Source organism: Pseudorca crassidens, chromosome 12 (assembly GCF_039906515.1).
Source record: "Pseudorca crassidens isolate mPseCra1 chromosome 12, mPseCra1.hap1, whole genome shotgun sequence".
NCBI lineage: Eukaryota > Metazoa > Chordata > Mammalia > Artiodactyla > Delphinidae > Pseudorca > Pseudorca crassidens.
Window position 1 is genome coordinate 50,552,659 of NC_090307.1, and position 16,633 is coordinate 50,569,291.

Here is a 16,633-nt window from a genome sequence, read left to right on the forward strand (position 1 = left end):
ATTCAGAGGGAATATTTTATTAAATATTAGACATCTGGGTTGACTGCATTAATTTTAAATCATTCCTGTAATATTTCCTCTTTTCATTTGGTCCTTCAGATGCTCACATAATATGCAAATCATTTTAGAATGAACACAAAAGAAACATTAAATATATTAAAATCTGCATTTTAATAAAATTGTCAATGCATAATACATACGTTGCTTCTAAAGAAGAATGATAAAAAGTAATAAAAGGGTAATTTAGGCACAGAACTATTTAATATCTTTTTATATTTTACAATCCAGTGAAAAGTAAATGCAGAAGAAAAGCTTGGGGCTCGGATTTGAAAGTGTTCCACTCAAATATTCTCTCCTTTTTTTTTTTTCCCTGAAAGGTTCTTGTTGGTCCCACCCTGTGTACAGTACACTCACAGTGGTACAGTAAACTCACTCTTGAACTCTCAACACGGAAAATGAAACGTTCCGATGCTTTTTGTTGCAGATGGAGTGGATGTGGAAGATGACCCCACTTGCTCCTGGCCGGCTTCCTCACCTTCGAGCAAGGACCAGACTTCCCCCAGCCACGGAGAAGGTTGCGATTTTGGAGAGGAAGAAGGTGGCCCTGGACTCCCTTATCCATGCCAATTCTGTGACAAGTCGTTCAGCCGTCTCAGCTACCTAAAGCACCATGAGCAGAGTCACAGCGACAAGCTGCCTTTCAAATGCACTTACTGCAGTAGGCTGTTCAAACACAAGCGGAGCCGAGATCGCCACATCAAACTCCACACTGGGGACAAGAAGTACCACTGCAGCGAATGCGATGCCGCGTTCTCCAGAAGTGATCACCTCAAGATCCACTTAAAGACTCACACGTCCAACAAGCCATATAAATGTGCCATTTGTCGCCGTGGGTTCCTGTCCTCTAGTTCCTTACACGGACACATGCAGGTTCACGAAAGGAACAAGGACGGCTCCCAGTCCGGTTCCAGGATGGAGGACTGGAAGATGAAGGACACTCAGAAGTGCAGTCAGTGCGAGGAAGGCTTTGACTTCCCGGAAGACCTCCAGAAGCACATTGCAGAGTGCCACCCCGAATGCTCCCCGAACGAGGACCGGGCGGCCCTCCAGTGTGTCTACTGCCACGAGCTCTTTGTGGAGGAGACCTCCCTGATGAACCACATGGAGCAGATGCACGGCGGGGAGAAGAAGAACTCCTGCACCATCTGCTCCGAGAGCTTCCACACCGTCGAGGAACTGTACAGCCACATGGATAGTCACCAGCAACCGGAGTCATGCAACCACAGCAACAGCCCTTCCCTGGTCACGGTGGGCTACACCTCCGTGTCCAGCACGACTCCGGACTCCAACCTCTCAGTGGACAGCTCGACCATGGTGGAAGCCGCCCCGCCAATCCCCAAGAGTCGAGGGAGGAAGCGGGCCTCTCAGCAAACCCCGGACATGACCGTCCCCTCGAGTAAACAGGCAAAAGTCACCTACAGCTGTATTTACTGCAACAAGCAGTTGTTTTCGAGTCTGGCGGTTCTGCAGATTCACCTGAAAACTATGCATTTAGATAAGCCAGAGCAGGCCCACATTTGTCAGTATTGCTTGGAGGTGTTGCCCTCCCTCTATAACCTCAATGAACATCTTAAGCAAGTGCACGAAGCTCAGGACCCAGGTCTGATCGTTTCTGCCATGCCTGCCATCGTCTACCAGTGCAACTTCTGCTCCGAAGTTGTCAATGACCTCAACACCCTTCAGGAACACATCCGATGTTCTCACGGATTTGCCAACCCTGCGGCTAAGGACAGCAACGCTTTTTTCTGTCCCCATTGCTACATGGGGTTCCTCACTGACTCTTCCCTTGAAGAGCATATAAGGCAGGTCCACTGCGACCTCAGTGGCTCCCGATTTGGGTCTCCAGTGCTCGGGACTCCAAAAGAACCAGTCGTAGAAGTCTATTCTTGTTCCTATTGTACGAATTCTCCAATATTCAACAGCGTTCTTAAACTGAACAAGCACATCAAAGAGAATCATAAAAACATTCCCTTGGCCCTGAATTATATTCACAACGGGAAGAAATCCAGGGCCTTGAGCCCCCTCTCTCCTGTGGCCATAGAGCAGACATCTCTTAAGATGATGCAGGCGGTCGGAGGTGCGCCTGCGCGGCCAGCGGGAGAGTATATCTGTAATCAGTGTGGTGCTAAGTACACGTCCCTGGACGGCTTTCAGACTCACCTGAAAACTCATCTCGACACCGTGCTACCGAAACTGACCTGTCCTCAGTGCAACAAGGAGTTCCCCAACCAAGAATCCCTGCTGAAGCACGTCACCATTCATTTTATGATCACCTCCACGTACTACATCTGCGAGAGTTGTGACAAGCAGTTCACGTCAGTGGACGACCTTCAGAAACACCTGCTGGACATGCACACCTTCGTCTTCTTCCGCTGCACCCTCTGTCAAGAAGTTTTCGACTCGAAGGTCTCCATTCAGCTCCACCTGGCCGTGAAGCACAGTAATGAGAAGAAAGTCTACCGCTGCACGTCCTGCAACTGGGACTTCCGCAACGAGACAGACCTGCAGCTGCACGTGAAGCACAACCACCTGGAGAACCAGGGCAAAGTGCACAAGTGCATCTTCTGCGGCGAGTCCTTCGGCACCGAGGTGGAGCTGCAGTGCCACATCACCACCCACAGCAAGAAGTACAACTGCAAGTTCTGCAGCAAAGCCTTCCACGCCATCATCCTGCTGGAGAAACACCTGCGGGAGAAGCACTGCGTGTTTGACGCCAAGACGCCTAATTGCGGCGCCAACGGGGCCTCGGAGCAGGCGCAGAAAGAGGAGGTGGAGCTGCAGACCCTGCTGACCAACAGCCAGGAGTCCCACAACAGCCACGACGGGAGCGAGGAGGACGTGGACACCTCGGAGCCCATGTACGGCTGTGACATCTGCGGGGCGGCCTACACCATGGAGACCCTGCTGCAGAACCACCAGCTGCGGGACCACAACATCCGGCCCGGGGAGAGCGCCATCGTGAAGAAGAAAGCCGAGCTCATCAAAGGCAACTACAAGTGCAACGTGTGCTCTCGAACCTTTTTCTCGGAAAACGGCCTCCGGGAACACATGCAGACCCACCTGGGCCCCGTCAAACACTACATGTGCCCCATCTGTGGGGAGCGCTTCCCCTCCCTCTTGACTCTGACCGAACACAAAGTCACGCACAGTAAGAGCCTCGATACCGGAAACTGCCGCATCTGCAAGATGCCGCTCCAGAGCGAAGAGGAGTTTCTAGAGCATTGCCAAATGCACCCCGACCTGAGGAATTCCCTGACGGGATTTCGCTGTGTGGTCTGCATGCAGACGGTGACCTCCACCTTAGAACTCAAAATCCACGGGACGTTCCACATGCAAAAGACGGGCAACGGGTCTGCGGTCCAGGCCACGGGGCGTGGCCAGCATGTCCCCAAACTGTACAAGTGCGCGTCCTGCCTCAAGGAATTCCGTTCCAAGCAAGATCTGGTGAAACTTGACATCAACGGCCTGCCATATGGTCTGTGTGCCGGCTGCGTGAATCTCAGTAAGAGCGGGAGCCCGGGCATCAGCGTCCCTCCCGGCACGAGTAGACCAGGCCTGGGCCAGAATGAGAACCTGAGTGCCATGGAGGGTAAGGGCAAGGCCGGGGCGCTGAAGACGCGCTGTTCCAGCTGCAACGTTAAGTTTGAGTCTGAAAGTGAACTCCAGAACCACATCCAAACGGTCCACCGAGAGCTGGTGGCAGACGGCAACGGCACGCAGTTGAAAACGCCGCAAGTATCGCCCATGCCCAGAATCAGCCCCTCCCAGTCGGATGAGGTAAACTCGCCTTTTTAATGTTTGCTCTTTAACCTCCTCGAGAATCTGTCTCCACTTTACGTTTACACTTTGCTCAGCTTTAATTATTGTCAGGTGCCGAGAGGTGTTTGGATCAAAATGCAGTGGTGGTTTTTCCCCCATAGCCATTAGCTAGCAATTACCTGCTTCTCGATAAGCAGCATTTTGGCTTGAATGGTGCAAAATAGGACTAATTCCAGACTCCCTAGGATATTGTCTTCTCTATGACTGAAGAGACCTGCACTCATGCCAACACTACCTGAGACCTGGAATCTCAGTGTAGCTTCACTGCGAGTTGAAATCCCCAGCTATGACTTGTGTGTATGGCAGAGAGATAATGACATAAAAGTAAAATGCTATGAGCCAACACTCTGGCTTAGAGTAAATTAAAAAGAATATATATGTTTGTGGATAACAAATTGGGTAGGGCTGGCTTTTTAATACCGTGTTGTCAGCACTCACTGTTTCTCTTTGTCTTCTGGGTAGTGAGGAAGATGTTTCTCACAACAGGATGTTTTCAAAGCCCCTACATTTATTAAGCGCCACATGGTCAACATTCGTTTTAAAGGCACTCTCCCCAAGTCTTTGCTCTCTGGGTTTGGGTTTCAAAGTGAACATGTTTTGGTTTTTTTTCTTAGTTGAAGAGTCATTTTGGGTCTTTTTTCGCATAATGAGTCTGAAAAACAAGTTCATTTACAGTGAAATAGTTTTGTAAGTCATCATTCCTTGAAGCTGAGCAGAGGATGGCTCATTTTATTATAATTTCTTTATGCTTTATCACCTGGTGTCTAATAGCTCTCTCCCCTTCCCTACCTGCCCCTATCTGGAGATCCATCCAAATGAAAACCCCGGGGAGACCTATCTCCCTTCAGTCTGGGGTCACTGCCTTTTCCTTATCTTGTCTCTGCACTCACACCCTCTCCAAGGTCCCCCTGCATCTCTCTGCAGATAGCCATCACTCAGCTAGTAGGGGAAGGCTGAGAAGACGAACGCAGAGCCCGTCCTCCTGAAATGTGCATCTGTGTGACAGGCAAACTCCCAAACTTTGAAGCTGCCTTCCCTTCTCTCCTCCTCAAGTAAATCCGCACCTTTCTCTCATCTAAATAAACAAAATCCTTTCAAACTGGAAGAACCTTGTTTTGACAATGGTTCATGACTCATGTGTTGGATCAGATCACTTCTTTTGAAACAAATATTTCTAGTTGTAATCATATGAAATGAATTACTTTTTCCAACTTTTTATCTCAAAAATGTTTAAACTTATAGAAAAGTTAAAGGAATAACACAGTGAACGTATGTATGTGTCCGTGTATCCATGTCACAGGTTTATCAGTTACGAACATTTTGTTACATTTTTCTCTCTCTTTGCAACCTTTTTAATTAACCTGAGCTACATGAAAGTAAGTTGAAGATAACGTTATCTCCGAAGAAAAAGGGCATTTTCCTATTTAACCACAATATCATTAACTCAGGCAATTATTGAAATCAGCTAAAGAAATTAAAGAAATCCATACTATCATCTATAAATCTATATTCACATTTCCCCAAATCTCCCCCAAATGTTTTATTTTTAAATGCTTTTGAACAAGAATTCTTAAAAAGTTTATGCAGAAAATTATTCCTCTCTTTTGTCTTGTTCTGCTTAACATATATAGAAGAGTTTTTATATTCAGGTTTAATTTAAATAGTATATAAAAGGTGTTTAAAATGAATCTCTGTATGTGTGTGTGTGTGTGTGTGTTTGTGACTGTGGTGGTATGTGTGCATTTAAAACCAAGCAAAATGTAGCTTTTGTGTCTTAATAGATTTATGGAGAGGCAAGTGCCTGTTTCTTCTTATCTGTTCATGGTTTAGATTTTCTGATATTTCTAAATTGCTCTATATTATAATACCATTTGAGGTGAAATATTTTTAAAATGAAGGAGGACATATGAATAGTCTTTATCTGTTAATCTGGTTAGAGTTGATTAGGAAAAAGTTTATCTTTAAGGGATGGTCAAGTCTTCAATTATACCTAAAATCTTAACGATAATTTATAAAGCTTAACTATATGCTTCACTTACATAAAATAATATATAAAGTACTTTAAAGTACTTTTTAATATTAATTCTTACAATAGTGTTTTTTAAGCACCTGCTACTGAGGGTGAAAAATGACTCCATGCAAAAGAGTACCTCCTTATTAAATCTGATTAGTAACTTGTAGCAGTGTCCTTAATTGACCAGATATTAAGATTCAGTTGTACATTTTTTCTTTGTGCCTTAACAGTACACTAATCTATTCAACATTTTCACCATTGTTACTATTTTTTCTTTATTATACTATTTGTCATAAAATTTTATGCGCCCACTTCCTTTCTGATACTCTGTACCATAAAAAATGTAAAGTAGACCATACTATTTGGACTTGACATAGAAAATTATCTAAACATATGTAAAGTTTTACGAAAAGGAGCCTAAAAAGATTGCATCGGCAAGAAAAAGACATATAATAAATATTAATTTGTTCCCATTTTTTGTTAGCCAAGTTAAGCTTCTATGACCTCTCATTGTGAGTATTGTGTAAATTTTTCACCAGTGGCAGTAAAGGCGAAGTTATTACATAAGACTTTGCCAAAAGACAGGCATGCCATGTGGAACTAAACTTTATCACAAAAAAGAAGTATCACATGTATGTCCATTGACTTAGATGTCCTAGGTAGGAACTGAAGGACTTAGCAACGTAGGTGGTATTTTCATCTCTTCTTCTTGCTGAGGATTGAGGCTTCAGAAGAGAAAAGAAGAGAATAAAACCTGAGTACCTAGATGTTGTCAAGAACCAGATTAGAGTTTTCTGGGCTATGACTTACAGTCACATAAGGGTATTGATAGATGCTGGAATGCATCTTTCAAAGACTGAAAAGAATGTTACTCGGTCGAGACTAGAGTACCTATTTAATAGGGATTTAGATATAATCTAGGGAAGGATAAGTACTATATAAACCCATATAATCCAAGAAATAGATGAAAGCCTAGGCATATGACAATTAAAGAAGAATAATATTAGGTAGCTGTCATATGATGGAGAAATTTGGAATTGAAGAGAGAAGATCTGAATTTGAACTCCCATTTCTTCTGCATGCTGATTTCTGAATTTGTGAAAAATGTTCTCTTTGTACCAAAATTCTATAATTATTAATCTAAATTTGCCATGGAGACTTTGTTTTGAATAAAATATTTGGGGGAACCTAATCATTTCTGTTTCCTCCTCAAAGGTTGACTATGATATAAACTTGTACCTGCAGTGATTCCATAAATGGTAGAGAGAATTTGAGAGAGAAAGAACACTGGCCATCTAGCTTTTTCCACACGTGAAACACCTCGCAGACTTACTGACATTTACTATGTATTGAATAAATGTTAGTTCTTCTTCTGGAGTTCGTTGACACTGGCTTGGCTCCCTGGTCAGGTGCTGCCCTATGTGGACCTCAAAATGTTGTCTCATGATGATATTGGAAACATGTGTCCATCTGCCATGGTTTCCTTAAGATCCTTCATATCCAGATTTCTCTGAGGGATTGTATATTCACATTTCAATTCACATCATCCCCACGATTCTGTTGAAATTGCTCTTACAAGGGTTACAGATTATCTCCATGTTTCTAGATGCCTGTACGGTGCCACAGAATCAAAGCTAGAAGGGACAGTGGAGATCATCTGATTAAGCTGCCTTATTTTTACAGACAACAAAACAGACCCACATAAATTGAGATCGGTCTAGGTCACACAGTTACTAAGTGGTAAACAAGAGACTCCGAGAATCCAGGTCTCCCAACTCCAGACTCAAGACTCTTTTCGTAATTCCACTGGCACTTTCCTCTAGCTGCAACCTCATCCTTGTCCTTTTCATAAAATTCTCTCGGTGTAGCAGTCTTATTTTCTCTTGTCATTCGCTTCCTCCACCCACCGCAAGGGATCTTCTGCTTCTATTGCTGCACCTCAACTGACTGTTCTAAGATCTCTACCGACCTAGTGGACTGATGTAATGCTTTTGGTTTTTTTTAAAGAGAATTGATCGTAGTTTACCTGCTTCTCTACTTATCCCTGTTGGTCATTCCCTCCTAACTGAACCTCTTCCTTCCTGTTTCCCTTTGTGCCTCTTTGAATGTTCTGTAGTCCTCTCTGTCCTCTACCTGCTTCTGCAAGATAGTGTCCCCATTGCTACTGTCACTCTACTGACCCGACCCCCCCCCCCCCAGCCTCACGTGGCCTCATCCACTCCCAGGGTTTCAACCACCAGCTTTTACTGATGACTCTCCAAATGGTGTTTCCAAAAGACAGGAGGGAACTTATGGGGGCTGATGGTAATCTGTATCTTGATTGTGCTGGTGGTTACGAGACTGTATGCGTTTACTAATACTCACCAGATGTAAATTCGTGACTTTTTGCATGTGAGTTACACCTCAGTGAAGCTATTTCCAAAAAAAAAAGGTGTCTTTGATTCAAACCTCTCCTCTGAAATTCAGACTCATACACACAGCTGCCTGCTGGATATATACGCACTCACGTGTTCCTGTGAACTTCAAACTCACTGGGTCCAAAACAGAACTCATCATCCTTTCTCCAAACCTGCTTTTTTTCTTAAGTATTCTATTTCACTTGTGGATCCATTGATCTTCTTAGTCTTTTCTTTTTCTCCACATCCAGTTGGCCATCCAGCCATCTCGATTTCTACTCATATGTATTTCTGAATCAATCCCCTCTTCTCCATCCTCTTACCACATTTTAAGTTCAATCTCTGATCATCTTTCACTAAACTACGAAGCAGCCTCGTAACTGTTCCCTCTGACTTTAGTGTTACTACTTTCAGATCCATCCCCACACAGCTGCCAGAACAATCTATCTAAAACACAAACCTGAATAACGTGCCCCTCCCTATTTGGAACATTTTAAGTGCTCTGCACCTCCATCCCTATAGGATGATATCATGACCCTTTTATTGTGAAATATAAGACTCTGTAGGTCCCTGGTAAAATTTCTCCCTCTTTCCTTAGCTTTCACCTTATTCTGTTCTTGGAGGTGCTTTAATTAACCCGCACACAACATGCTGCTGCTGTATCTTGCTAAGGCTGTCCAGTTCCTTCTGCTCAAATAACCCCTCTCCTCCTGACTGCCCTCTGTCTTCCATGAGGCTGTCCATCTTTCCCTTTAATTGGAGATCAGGTACTCTAGAAGGCCTCCTCTGACCCCAGCTTATCACCACAAACATCTCCCTTCTCCTGGAATGCCCTGTCTATACAATATGTTATAAATTTCATATGAAAAGTGTTACAGTGCTTTATAATTACCTATGTACATTTCTGTTTTCTTCCCCTGAATTCCTTGGGGCAAGAATTTACTCAATCTGATATTCCTAAGCCCTATGATAATGCCAGGCCCATCATAGGCAGGTGCCTCAGTGCTGTGTCTGGCTGGTGGCTCTCCCAGAGCCTTTCCCAGTACAGGGCGGTATGGCAGGACAGCCGGCCGCCTGGCTTTTTTTCATTCAGGAACCACCTGACACAGTGACTGGAACCTGAAGGTATTAAATAAATTTGTGTTGTTCTTCTGCGTGTGTTAACTATAGGATTGCTATTTATATTTTTACCACATTTGGACTCAAATCTTGTTTTATTGTTATTGAAGTGCTGTTCTAGATACTCTGAGCGTGTACGGGTCTGCTGTTATTATCCCACTCCACTTCAACGTCTGCTTTCTCAAGGAAGCTGTAATTGTCCTGCCAAGGTTGCCGGTGGTCTCCAGGTTCATCTCCGTAGCACTTTGCAGGGTGGACAGTTCTTCCCTTGCCGTGCCTCTCTCTGACTTCAAGGCGTTCCCACTCCTAGTCTTCTTCCTGCTTCTGCCTTTGGAGATTTCTCGTCCTATGCCTGTCCTAAAAAGTGTAGGAATTCTTCGATGCTCATCCTTGGTCCTCTTTTACTTCTCTGTCTACTCTCTCCATAGGCATCTCATCTATTCATGTTGCCGCAACTATTTCTTTGGTAAGAATTCCCAAATTTATGTTTCTAGCTTAGATCTCCTCTTAGTTCCAGATTACTGTGTTCCACTGACAGCTTGACTTTGCCATTTGTATCTCTTTTAGACTTCTGAAGTGTAATGTGTACCTACTAAAAGCTCTTGCTTCTCTCTCCTGAAGCCTATCTTTTTCCTAACTAACATCATTTTTGGTAAAGGGATCTACCCTACACCCAATTACCCAAGTAAGAAACCCAGGAATCACTCCCGATTCCTCCCTTTCCCTCTTTCCACACATCTAATCTATTAATAAGTTCTGTGGATTCCACCTCCAGTGAGTATCCCATCCCCTTCTTTCCATCCCCAAAGCCATCATTGTGGTCCAGGCTGCAGTCATTTCTGGCCTCCTGAGAGAGTCCCCTCCTTAATCTTCTGCCTGCTTCCCATCCATTCTTCATGCTGAAGTGGGAAGGAGGCCTGTGGACGTGTCAATCTCATGATGTCACATAAAATTCTTCAGTGGCTTCCCATTTCACTCAAATAAAATTCCAACCTCTCACCAGTTTGTGAGACCGTGCATGTCCTGGCCGGCCTGGCTGCCCTTGCCTTTCCTGGTTGGCTCTTCCTCGTGCACTGCACCCAGCCTCCCAGCCTCCAGGGGGATGGGGCAGGGAGGTTCTGCTTTGGAACCTTCACATGTCCTCCTTCCTCACTTGGCCTGCACTTCTGAGCCAGCCTCTCTGCACCACCAGTTCTTTCTCGGCTGTCAGGTGGGCCTTCCCTGAAAATCTTATCGAAGTTGGTTTCCTCCTGAAGATTTTCTTTTAAAATAGTCGTTTTTGTTTACTTATTTCCTTCTTCCCCTTTCTCACCTATGAACATCCAACAGCTTAACATAAGAGCTTAATAAATATGAGTTGAATAAATGAACATAGTGTAAATACTTCAAAATGACAAAAGTAGTGTATACTCCATCTTTGGATGTATTTGCAGGTGTATCTAATAACTAATACACATAGATGATAAGTTTACCCAAAAGTACGGAGATGCTTTAAAATTAGGTGTGATCTAAAAATATTAAATAAGCTAAAAGGCTTGAAAGTTCTAACAATTCAGAGATCATCTTCAGTGTGAAGGTCTGTTTTAAGTGTCTCAAAGTCAATATTCTTCCTTTATAGTTCTTACACTGAAAATAGAAACGTCTATGTTGACATGCTTAAGCTCCAGAGTTCTTTTTTGTTTTGTATAATATAAATTTCCATATGAGGTTGAAAGAAAAGTGTTAAAGTTTTTATGTGTCAAATTGCTGGTATTAAGTTTTGCTAAGCTAAAGGAACAAAAATAAATGAGTTAAGTTTCCTCTAAATAAACAATATCTTAAAATTAAGTAGAAAAATTACATGACCAAATAGATTTGTAAAATTCAAGATGTTATTGAAATAGACTTAGTTGCTTTTCCAAGTTTAATCTGCTTTCAGATTTATTGTTGTTGTGCTCAGTATGTGTTTGGCATCTGCAACGCACTAGAACAGGGAGCTAATGACCCCTGGCATAAGTATCGGGGTGTGGAACATGGGAGCAGCTGCCTCTCATCCACTATCTCTAGTCTCATGTTCATTAAGCGTTGATCATTGCATCACACATTGAATTTGCTACCACTACCATCCCTAGATTTTCTGTACTTACTTCCAGTTCTGGATTTTTTGCTGATGCTTTCCATATGCATACAGTGTCTTTTAGAACATACGGAATTCAAAAGTAAGAATGTTTTTGTATACCACCATGAATCTTGAATTGCACATATTTGTCCATTGAGTACTAGGCCAAAGAGTTTGAAATCACCCTCTGTAGCAGCAGAATTTTGTTTAGCAGGAGCATTTTACATTTAGCTGAAATTATATCGAAGTAGAGATTAGTGAATATCTACTTAAGGTACTTTTGAATAATGAAAGAAAATGGAAAGCTACATTCTGGATCTCTTATTACTGGATGGCTCCCCTCTCTGCGTAATATAGATGCAATTTTCTATTAGATGTACTTTCTGTTTCTAGAAATTTAACAGCCTAATTAGGAGAACCTTGTAAAGACTTTTAAAAAAACTAAATAGCCAGTTCCTTATTTGTATATATTTTTTCACCTTTTAAATATGCTTTTTTTTTTTTTTTTTGCGGTACACGGGCCTCTCACTGTTGTGGCCTCTCCCATTGTGGAGCACAGGCTCCGGACGCGCAGGCTCAGTGGCCATGGCTCACGGGCCCAGCCGCTCTGCAGCATGTGGGATCTTCCCAGACCGGGGCACGAACCCGTGTCCCCTGCATCGGCAGGCGGACTCTCAAGCACTGCGCCACCAGGGAAGCCCTAAATATGCATGTTTCTAAGGGTTCTATTTTTAATATGTTTTTTTCTTCCCTTACCCTCATTTCCTATTACGGAATTATTATCCCATACAGATGAGTGAAATATCAAATTCCAACCTGTAACCTCTCGTTAAGTCCCATCTTAGATTTTCAATTAACTTGTTTGACATTACCAGTTGAACATTGTGCTAGCCATTTGATCAAATCAAATCATAATGTCTTTCTTTTCCTCTCCAGTTTTTGTCTGTGTTGCATGATTCTCCTAATTATTCTTGTCTGAAACTTTGTATGTATCTCCTAAATCTTGTCTGGTCTCCTAACCTTTTGAATTGGTCACTCTTGAGGTGCTGTATTTTCTCTTCTGTTTGCATCTCCTGCGTTCTCTCTCCGGTGCAAGTCTTATCCTTGTAAACTAACGGATCTCTTTTACTCTCTTCCTGTCATAATTCACAACAGATTTAGAAGTTTAGGATCTCACAAATCACATTTTCTGACCACAGTGCAAATGCATTATAAATAAAAATATTTTTTAAAACCCCATAAATTTTATTTTAATAAATTCATTATTTATTTATTTTTGGCTGTGGTGGGTCTTTGCTGTTGCGCATGGGCTTTCTCTAGTTGTGGCGAGCGGGGGCTACTCTTCGTTGCAGTGCATGGGCTTCTCATTGCGGTGGCTTCTCTTGTCGTGGAGCACGGGCTCTAGGCACGCAGGCTTCAGTAATTGTGGCACACGGGCTCAGTAGTTGTGGCTCGCGGGCTTTAGGGTACAGGCTCTGTAGTTGTGGCACACAGGCTTAGTTGCTCCGTGGCATGTGGGATCTTCCCAGACCCGGGCTCAAACCCGTGTCCCCTGCATTGGCAGGCGGATCCTTAACCACTGTGCCAGCAGGGAAGTTTCCTAAACCCCATACATTTCAAAATTAAACTACCCATGGAACAAAGAGGCCATGGAAATAGCAGTTAAAAACACTTCAAACTGAAAGACAACTATATTTTAAAACTTGTGAGATATAAATTAAAGCAGTATTTAGAGGGAAAGTTATTAGAACATAAAAATACATATTAGAAAATTTTAAAAAGCTTAATATCAATGTGATAAAAATCAAACTTAAGACATTAGGAACAGAACAAGAAAACAAACCCATAAAAAATAGAAACGAAGGAAATAGTAAAGCTAAGAGCAGAAAGTAATGAAATGTAAAACAAACAACAAGGAGGCCAGCAAAGTAAAACAGCAATTTTTTGAAATGACTAACGAAGTTTACACACTTCTGGTGAGATTAATCAGGGTAAAGCAACAATAAATAAATAATATGAAGAATGAAGGGGGAGCCATAACTTCACATGTGCAGAAGTTAAAAAGATAGTAGGGGAACCACTACACATATCAGAATGACTGAAATAAAAAAGAATACATAAATTCATTTTTGCAAGAATGAAGAGCAATTGGAACTCTCTTACTTTACTGGTGAGAGTATAATTTTGTATAACTGCTTTCAAAAACTGTTGGACAGTATATACTAAAGTTGATTACTAGCCCACTCTACGACCCATCAAGTCTATTCCTAGGTTTATATCTAAGAGAAATGAATGCACATGTTTAACAAGTAATGAACAAGAATATTCATAGTAGCTTTTGCATATAAGCTTTAAGCAGCAGTCGAAGTGTCTGTCAAAATAGAATAAATGTATAAATATATTCATACAATGATATGAATTTTATTTCATTCATATGATGGACTACTACACAGAAATAAAGAAGAATGAACTACCGCTATGTAACAACCTGGAATACTCACATACAAAATGATGAAAAAAAGGAACCACACACATCCTACTACACAATTTCATTCATATAAAATTTAAGAATGGGTAAAACTAATTTCTGATAATCAAAGTCAGAATAGTTACCTTTGGGATGGTATCAACTAGGAAAGGGTGGAAGGGAACATTCTAGAAATATTCCATATCTGGATCTATGTGGTGGTTACACTGGTATTTGTAAAATTCCGTAAATCAGGCGTATTCTTAAGGTTACAGCAGTTTACTATACATATGTTATTTCTCAATAAAAATTGTACAAAATGCACTCAAAACACACAAAATAAAGAAGAGTAAGATAATACTATGAAGAACTTTATGGTAGTAACTGGATAATTTTGATTATATGGGAACAGTCTTAGGATGATATGTTACCAAAGCTGACTCAAGAAAAAAAGAAGTAGAACGATTCCATAAATATGAAAGAGTTAATAAATTGTTGAAAACCTTCCCACAAAGAAAATACCAGAACATACACATAATTCCAAAGCTGAGCCAGAAAGTATAAAAAGAGGGAACACTCCAGTTCCTTTAATGAATCTAGTATAATCTTGATGTCAAAACCAGACAAAAATGTAAAAGGAAAATTTAGGCCAGTTTTACTCATGATTTTACATTTTAAACTTTTAAATAAAATGTAAACAAACTAAATTCACACTGTTAAAAAAAGGTTTTTATACTATAACCAAAATGATTTTATCACAAGAATACAAGGTGGGTTCAACCTCAGGAAATCAATTAATTAATTTTACCACATTAACTGTTTAAAGGAGATAAATTATCTGTTTATCTCAAGAGTTGCAGAAAAAACTAAATTCAGCATACTTTTGTGATCAAAAAGAACACTTAATTAGGGATAGGCAGTAATTTCCTTACCCTTATAAAGACTTTAAAATATCGTCTTCAGCAAGCATCATCATTAGTGGTGAAATTTTAATGCAATTATTATTTTATAATAAAATCACTAATAAGGCTTCCTGGGTGACTTAACCAACAATGTAAGATAAAATAAAAATGAATTTACTAATAAAAAAACAGGTAACAGTGACATTGAAAAGAACCAAATTAAATTGTCATTTAGAAGTCATATGTTTGTTTGTAAAACAAAATCCAAAGAATCTAAAGACAAACTATTGTAATGAATAAAACTTCAGCAAAGTTGCTGGCTACCAAATCAAATCATACAAGTTAATTCGATTTTTATTCATTACCAATAAAGTTAGAAAATTTGAATTTTAAAATAATTCCATTTATAATAAGCTCAAAAATAGGTACTTAGAAATAAAACTTATAAGGTGTGCAAGACTATGGAGAAAATGATAAAACATTATTAAAAGATATTGTTAAAGACCTAAATAAATGATCAGATTTAACTTGTTCAGGAATAGGAAGACTCAATACTGTTAAGCTCTCAATCATCCCTAATTTGATCTGCGGACTCACAGCTATTCTAATGAAAATTTCTACAGGTTTTAAAAAAAAATTTTTATTTTTTGGAATTTGACAAATGTATACTGGGGCTTCCCTGGTGGCACAGTGGTTGAGAATCTGCCTGCTAATGCGGGGGACACGGGTTCGAGCCCTGGTCTGGGAGGATCCCATATGCCGCGGAGCAACTAGGCCCACAGTGAGCCACAACTACTGAGCCTGCACGTCCGGAGCCTGTGCTCCGCAACAAGAGAGGCCGCGATAGTGAGAGGCCCGCACGCCGCGATGAAGAGTGGACCCCGCTTGCCACAACCTCGCACAGAAACGAAGACCCAACACAGCAAAAATAAATAATTAATAAAGTCCTACCCCCAACATCTAAAAAAAAAATTTTAAAATGTATACTGAAGAGCGAAAGGTCAAGAATAGCAAAGATACTCTTGAAGAAAAGGAGCAGGCAGAGTAGGATTTGTCCTACTCTGTAGTCAATTTATAATAAATCTGCAGTAACTAGGATGACATGATATTTGTCCACAGAACAAAATAGAGATTCTCCGAAAGAGATATAAGACTGAATATAGTAGAGCTGTCTTTGCATCTCAGTGGGGGAATGAATGGAGTATTCAACTTAGTCATAGAGAAAGATAAAATAAAATTGAGCCCCTACTCACGTGTATAAAAATGTGTGAAAGGGCTTCCCTGGTGGCGCAGTGGTTGAGAGTCCGCCTGCCGATGCAGGGGACACAGGTTCGTGCCCCGGTCTGGGAAGATCCCACATGCCGCGGAGCGGCTGGGCCCGTGAGCCATGGCTGCTGAGCCTGCGCGTCCGGAGCCTGTGCTTCACAACGGGAGAGGCCACAACAGTGAGAAGTCGGCGTACCGCAAAAAAAAAAAAAAAAAGTGAGAAAGAACAAAACCATAAATCATAGAAAAAAATATAGAGAATTTTTTATGACCTTAGATTAAGGAAAGATTTCTCAAATAAGACCCAGAGAGTATAAATCACAAATAAAATGATTGATGTGTTCATCTACATTAAAAATAATAACTTCTGTTTACCAAAATTTACCATAAAGTGAGCAAAAATAAGAACTCCAAGATAATAAAATATATTTATAACACATATAGTTGGAAAAAGTATTAGTTTCCTAAATAGAAAAGAAATAGCCACAAATT

The 16,633-nt window shown here is 41.3% G+C and overlaps 1 protein-coding gene across 7 annotated transcripts in view; it reads left to right on the forward strand.

Moving 5' to 3' along the window:
* ZNF521 (zinc finger protein 521) overlaps positions 1-16,633 on the forward strand; it is a 287,600-nt gene that overhangs the window by 117,932 nt on the left and 153,035 nt on the right. For all 7 annotated transcript variants that reach the window (XM_067699447.1, XM_067699444.1, XM_067699441.1 and 4 more), the window contains one exon: positions 485-3,837. In XM_067699447.1, the coding sequence (XP_067555548.1) occupies positions 925-3,837 (2,913 nt within the window). In that variant the 5' untranslated portion in view covers positions 485-924. The remainder of the gene's footprint in view (positions 1-484; positions 3,838-16,633) is intronic.